Genomic DNA, 7599 nt, shown 5'->3' with positions numbered 1-7599 from the left:
TGAAACTATTTATATAGTATTTATGCACTATTATTCACAAAATGGAAATCCAATTTTTTTATTTGAAAGAAACTAATACTTTTATTCAGAAAGGATGCATTGATTGCAAGTGGCAGTTTTCAAATAAATGCTTTTTAACTTTCTATTCACATTGAAAAAAGGTATAATGATTTTAAGGTTATATCAAGCAATTCTGATTTTTTTTTCTCAGAATTGTAAGATATGAATTTGTCAGTTGTAAGATATGAAGTCCCAATTCTGAGAAATAAAGTCAGAATTACACGGTAAAAAGTTGCAGTTTCGAGAAATCAGTCAGAATTGCATGATAAACTCACAATTGTGAGAAAAAAGTCAGAATTGAGATATAAACTTGCAATTGCAAGAGTCTGAATTGCAACTTTTCCTGATTCTGCGCAATTCTGAGAAATAAAGTAAGAATTGTAAGATAAAAAGCTGCAGTTGCGTGAAAACAGCATATCACAATTGCATAATAAAAATTCACAATTGCGAGGAAAAAAGTCTGAATTGCGTAATGTAAACTCACAATTGTGAGAGAAAAAAATCTGAATTGTGAGATGAAAAATCACAATTGTGAGGAAAAAAATCTGAATTGCGTGATATAGAGTCGCAATTCTGACTTTTTTCTTGCAATTGCAAGTTAAGTCAGAATTGCGAGATATAAACTTGTAATTGCAAGAATAAAGTCTGAATTGTGACTTTTCCTGACTGTGCAATTCTGAGAAATAAAGTAAGAATTTCAATAGAAAAAGCTGCAGTTGCAAGAAAACAGTCAGAATTGTATAATAAAAATTTACAGTTGCAAGAAAAAAGTCTGAATTGCATGATATAAACTGAATTGCATGATGAAAAATCGCAATTGTGAGGAAATAATCTGAATTGCATGATATAAAGTCACAATTCTGACTTTTTTTCTTGCAGTTGCACGTTATTAAGTCAGAATTATAAACTTGCAATTACAAGAAAAAAGTCTGAATTGCGACTTTTTCTGACTGTGCAATTCTGACTTATAACTTATAACAAGTTTAAATTAAGCAATTCTGGCTTTTTTTTTCTCGAAATTACATCTTATCTCACAATTCTGGCTTTTTTTTTCTCGCAATTGTGAGTTTATTTCACGCAATTCTGACATTTTTTCTCACAGTTTTTAGTTTATATCACGCAATTATGACTTTTTATCTTGCAGATCTTTATTTCTCAGAATTGCAAGCATATCTCAATTCTGACTTTATAACTTTCTGAGAAAAAAAGTCTGAATTCGTGATATAAACTCGCAATTGCAAGAAAAAAAGTCAGAATTGTGAGACAAAATTTTGTATTTATCTTTTTTTTTTTTTTCAGTGGCAGAAAACAGGCTTCCATAGGGTTTTCTACCTAATTATTAATAAATATTTCATAATTAACAAAGCAGCATGTTAAAATGATCTCTGAAGGATCATGTGGCAATGATTGCAAAGCTGAATTTTCAGCATTGCTTCGGTCTTAAAAGGAGTAAATGACATTCTAAAATATATTAAAGCAGTCATTTAAAAATATTACAATATTCTATAATATTGATGATTTTATGTGCTTTGATCAAATAAATAGAGCATGCAGCCTTGGTGAACATACCCCCAAATTTCTGAATGGGAGTGCGTATAATTTGCTTTCCTTGTGCTTTATTGAAAGCACAAACTAAATATGATGTAGAATGTCAGTGTCACAAATTGACTTACTTGAGTAGCGAAAGTATTTATTTCAGAATATGAAATATTTCCTATTCATTTTACATCATAACATTTATTAGATTGAAACATTTTAAAATGCTGAAAAATTTCCAGAATTAAAAAAAAAAAAGTGATCCCAGACTCCACTGTGTGTATTTCCAGAATAATGCTCTTCCAGAATAATCTAATCAGTCTCAGTGCAAAGTCATCCAGTGGCATTCAGACAGACAAAGACTTTAGAATGAGCTTGAAGACTGCTGGTTCATTAACTGATTGCCTTTAGCTACAATTTAATTTGTTCACTATGATAGAGATCACTGGTAGACAGGGGATAAAGGCTATTGATTCCAGATGATTTGTCCTTATAGAGCAGACTCTGGGTAAGTACGTGTGTGACTGTGAATCACAGTGAAATGTGGTAATTGAAGAATGTGCTAAGGACATTGCAGCTGGTTTGGCTATTTTTGCCACTTTGATTTAATTATGTATGTAATTAGCACCATCCAGTCTGTTTTACAGTAAACTAGTTATGTTATTTTTGAGTATATGCATTTTTCATTTGCATATTGAAATTGTGAATGTCTGTAAGAAGGCAAGAATTAGTAAAAGGTTATATTTTCTTTCCATTTTATGACCTCAATAAAGCTGTTTTTAAATTGGCAGTACAACTTGCTAACTGAAGTCAAATTAATATGGCTATTTACAACATGCAATTAGTAACGCGTAACAAAAAGGTGGCGTCAGATGATGTCAGTCCATGCTTTCATTCGTCGGTATGAAGTTATCAAAAATAATTTGCATTTGGACGATATTTCATGCAGGAATGCACTCAAAGGAAATTAAATATGAATCAACATCTTGCCCTGGCAGTTTGTATCTAGAATGATGTTGCATGCTAGTTTATTTCTGTCAGTGATTTATGTAGCCTTTTCCCCCGTCTTTATGCCGTGTATGGAGCATCCCATCTCTTGACATGTTGACTACTGGAATTAAACAAAAGCTGACAGGATTGAGCAGTTACCCACAATTCTGTTTCATGTGGTGACAGGAATAGAGCCAGGCTTCTGTAGTAATGGACATGATAGCAGGGAGGAAATAGAGATGCTATGACAGCCAAAACTCCAAGCCTCTTAATATGAGAAAGCAAAATATGATGAGATGTCATGAGTAATTTTGGGAAAAAACAAACAGCATTTCTTTCTTCCAAGACAACTCACAATGGACAATGACTGGGCCTCAGTTGTACTTATTTTATTTATGTTTTCATTTTATATCTCTAATTTTTAAATATACATTTTTTATATTTTCAGATTTTATTTAGAAATGAGCTAGGAACATAAAACTTGTAATTAGATACACACAGAAAAAAAAAGATATTTATGTCTGCACATAGTCACGTTAAATAAAAGCTGTATAGACATAACATATGGGATGTTAAGTTGAACTAATCTTTGGATTTGGTTCAACTGAAGCGTGCCAAGGCTTAATCCTCATTCATATCACAATAGTATGGTTATCCTTTATAATCGAGTGGATGGTGGCGATTCACATGGAGTTTCGTGTTAGCTGTTAAAATAAGCAGAACTAATGAATGGCAGCTATCATATCAGCCTGTGTCTTCACACTTATTACATATGATTATGATGAGAATTCAGATGCTTTACCTGGCAAATATTTTTCAGCATACGGCTTTGTCATTCTGCTATACCTTTGTTAAATCATGTCACCTATTATCACATTTTGATAACTTTGTGAAATGTGTTAATTTGGTTATACACTGATACTTTCATAACACATAATGTTTACTATCAGGTCATTAATGAGTATGCAGATGAATAACAGATACATTTTAACAGATAAATTAAAAAATGAATGTGCAGTAAATTAAGGTTTCTTCTTTTTAACAACTACAATTTTATAGCCCATTTAGATGCTACAGGTTTTATAACCAGATTTCATAATTTACCCTGAGCTTCATTACAACATGCAGCCATGTTACTTTTGGATAAAAATGGTGAGTTTAACCACTTTTCTAAGTCACTTAAGCAGTGAAGTAGTTGCTTTAAAATATAAATTTGACCGAAAGCCTGTATATCCCACAGAACACCAAAAAAAAAAAAAAAGAAAGAAATTGAATTATTTAAAAACAAATAGCCTATATGTGACCCTGGACCACAAAACCAGTCATAAGGAGCTTGGGTATATTTATAGCAATGGCCAGCAATACATTGTATGGGTCAAAATGATTGATTTTACTTTTATGCCAAAAATCATTAGGCTATTAAGTAAAGATCATGTTCCATGAAGATATTTTGTAAATCTCCTATCGTAAATATATCAAAACTTAATTTTTGATATATGCATTGCAAAGAACTTCATTTGGACAACTTTAAAGGTGATTTTCTCAATATTTTTATTTGTTTATTTTTTTCACCCTCAGACTCCAGATTTTCAAATAGTTGTATCTCGACCAAATATTGCCTTATCTTAACAAACCATACATCAATGGAAAGCTTTCAGATGACATATAAATATGAATATGTGACATCCAGGGTCACATATTTAAAAAATTATATTAGGATTATTAATGAAGGATATCATGAAGTGTAACTCTTATGTGTAACTCTTAACACTTATGTTGTGTTTTTAGAGTTCATTATTTAATAAGAAACTTCATATAATATCATAGCTGAGCACTACCTGTCAAACATATGTACACACTTTTTTTTTCATATCACTCATAATATTAAAAAAAAAATTGTTACACTTTATATTAGCTATCACTGAGTCATTGAAGATTATGTGTGTACAATTATGCATATGCTGGGTTAAAAACAACTCAGCACTGGGTGAAATATGGACAAGCCCAGTGGCTGGGATGTTTTGACCCAGTGGTTGGGTTAAGTCTTTAACCTTCTGGTTAGTTTTATTTAACTCAACTATTGCCTAAAAATTGCTTAAAATGAACCCAAAATAGTTTGGAGTTTAGTATTTATTAATATGTTGAATAAATAATAATTAGGCTAAATAAAAAACATTTTTTAAATGGCTTATTAATAAATGTTCACCATTTGATTATTGCTAGTGCCTCTAGTAATTATGTGTCTGATTTTTAATTTACAACCAATTTTGGGTTCATTTTAAGCCAGCCATATATTCATTGTTAAACAATAGTTAAGTTAGATAAAACTATCCAGAAGGTTGGGTTAAACATTTAACTCAACTGCTGGGTCAAACAAACCGGTCGTTGGGTTGTATGTAACCCAGCATTTTTTTTATGGTGTACACTTTAAAAAAAAAAAATGATGGGTTAAAAACAATCATTTTGACCCAGCTTGTTGGGTTTTAACCTAGCAATTTTTTTATGGTGTACACCCTTAAAAAACAACAACAACAACAACAACAACAACAAAATGCTGGGTTAAAAACAATCATTTTGACCCAGCTTGTTGTGTTTTATTTAAGCCAACATTTTTTTTATGGTGTATAAAAAAAAAACAAATATCCTAAAATATATATATATATATATATATATTTCCTTAAAAAAAAAAATGCTGGGTTAAAAACAACCATTTTGTCCCAGCTTGTTGGGTTTTATACAGTATAAATTATACTGGTTTGGCACAGACTATCCAACATTGGGTTACACTGACCCAGTGCCAGCACCTGGATCAAAAATACAAAAAATAACCCTCTAAAATGACCAAAAAAGTTAAACTCTGCATTGGGTTTAGAAAAAATAAATAAATAAATAACCCAGCACTTTTAGAGTGCAGAAAACTACAAAGCACTTGGGTAAAAATATTAAAAATAACCCAATAAAATGACCCAACTGGCTGAACCCAGCATATTTTTTTGAGTGTAGGCGGACATAAACCATAATTTCTTAGCAGATAAAATAAAAAATAATGACAAATCAAGATTTTTTGCCACTTCCAACTATGTTCTAAAATGTGAACAATAGTAGTTTTAAATAATTAATTTATGTGTACATACTTTTGACTCAGTGATGTCTTTCAAAAAAGAATGACTTGCATATGAGGAGTGTACATAGACACAAAAGCACTAAATGAGGAGAGCTGTTGCTTTTGTTTGTATTACCATCACCTGTGCACTCTGCAGGTGCAGGTGGGGTTTCAGTGACAGGTGGTTGTTGGAAGAGGGAGGGGGATGGTTTACTGTGGGGCCTCGAGGGCTGATGGGGGGAAATGCTTTGCCTCGGAAGTATTGTGCTTGACACATGCTCCGTCTGCTGCCTCTGCGCCGACCCCTGCCTCTTTTGTTATGCTGATTAAGGCAACAGGCATAGTCTTTTGTTCAACTCAGAGAACGCGAAAGAGAAAAAGAAAGAGCACGGAGGGATGGTCACGCTCCCTGTGACCTATAGCCCCCCAGACTCCTCTTCTTTAACGTCACAAGGTGCGCGCAACAAAAACGAGCCACCATCAACTGAGTTCTTCACATCGTGACGCGCAGGAGCGAGCGAGCCACCATCTGCTGAGCTTATCACACTCGTCCAACTCTTCCGTTCACATATATAGACACAAATACGCTGGCGGTGGACTTATAGACGCCCAATTATGTAAGTTATAACTGCCAGGAGTTCAGTGGATATTGTGAATTATGTAAACGGGATTTAGGACTCTTAAACTGATTTGAAGGCGGGAAGAGCGAAAGGGGACGCCGAGCTAATAAATAGAAGCTGGCTGCTGTAACGGTCGCCGTCGTTATGAAAACCATGGGGGAAACGTGAAAACGGACTCTCGAAAGAACTTGAAGCTTTTAAAATGGACTCTTTCACGTAAGAAAACCACAAAAACTAAGAAAAGGAGCTCGGTTCCCTCAAACAATCCGTTGGTTTCAGAACTTGGACAGCTCCCTCGTTCAGCCGCCTACACAGAGTACCAAACTGACAGTGAGAGGATTCATCGAAACTACAGCACCAAACCGACAGTGAGAGGATTCATCGAAACTACAGCACCAAACCGACCCGGTGTTTCTCGGTATTCATTCCCAAAACATCGCGACGCCATGGCCGGTGTACTTCAGGGAGAGAAGCAGCTTTTTGAGAAGTTCTGGAAGGGCACGTTCAAAGCCGTGGCGATGCCGAGACCCGAGAGCATCATCGTCGCCAGCATCACCGCACGGAGAGCCGTAACAAAGTGAGTTCTTTAGCCTGAGGCTTCTTATGTCCTGAGAATTTAAATCATTTTGTTTCAGAATGTCATTTTAATAGCTTGACAAAATTTCAAGTATCAGACTTGTTTCTTCTTTTTGGAGTCCCATAGACGTTTCTGTAATTGCTGGCAATTTATTCCTGTCTTGTTGTATTTGTTTTAGTCTTGGGATCTCACTAAACTCTTCACATACTGTTCATGCAACTTTTTGTCCTATTTTCATATCACACTGAGAGCGAATTCTGCCTGAGCTCTACATTCATCATTGGCTGTCCTTCACTGGAGGCCAGTCAGTTTCACTTGTGCACACATAAGTGCACAGCAGAGCGAGAGGCTACACAGAGTCCTAATGAATCAAGTCAGAGTAGAGCCCTTCATCATGCCCTTAGGTTAGGACATGAAGATGATCTCAGCGCCTTCTCCTTCACCCATGAATTAGGAGGCATGGCAGCGTGTCGAATAGAGAGAAAAGGCGAAATAGCAATAGAGAAACCAAGGCTTTGCTTCCCCTTATTTCCTTTCCTGTTAATCAGGATCAAGCCTTACTCCTCACTCATTATGCCGGTAAGGAGTGCGTAACTGATTTGTGATTCACTCTTGTTCCCTATGTGGATGTATCTTTCCATGTACTGGATAACTCATCTCGTAGTCTCGGGGAGACTGGAGTTTCTCAGTGCTTTGTGCACTTTATTCCTTAT

At 34.8% G+C, this 7599-nt stretch overlaps 1 protein-coding gene across 1 annotated transcript in view; it reads left to right on the top strand.

Moving 5' to 3' along the window:
• Positions 1-5957: 5957 nt before the first annotated feature.
• srrm4 (serine/arginine repetitive matrix 4) overlaps positions 5958-7599 on the top strand; it is a 63389-nt gene continuing 61747 nt past the window's right edge. Inside the window, exon 1 of the mRNA XM_051110674.1 lies at positions 5958-6886. Coding sequence (XP_050966631.1) covers positions 6756-6886 — 131 coding nt within the window. The 5' untranslated portion in view covers positions 5958-6755. The remainder of the gene's footprint in view (positions 6887-7599) is intronic.

The sequence above is a fragment of the Labeo rohita genome, chromosome 5 (assembly GCF_022985175.1).
Source record: "Labeo rohita strain BAU-BD-2019 chromosome 5, IGBB_LRoh.1.0, whole genome shotgun sequence".
NCBI classification, from domain to species: Eukaryota; Metazoa; Chordata; class Actinopteri; order Cypriniformes; family Cyprinidae; genus Labeo; species Labeo rohita.
Note: the sequence above shows the minus strand (reverse complement) of the source record. Positions and strands in the feature narration are given on the sequence as shown.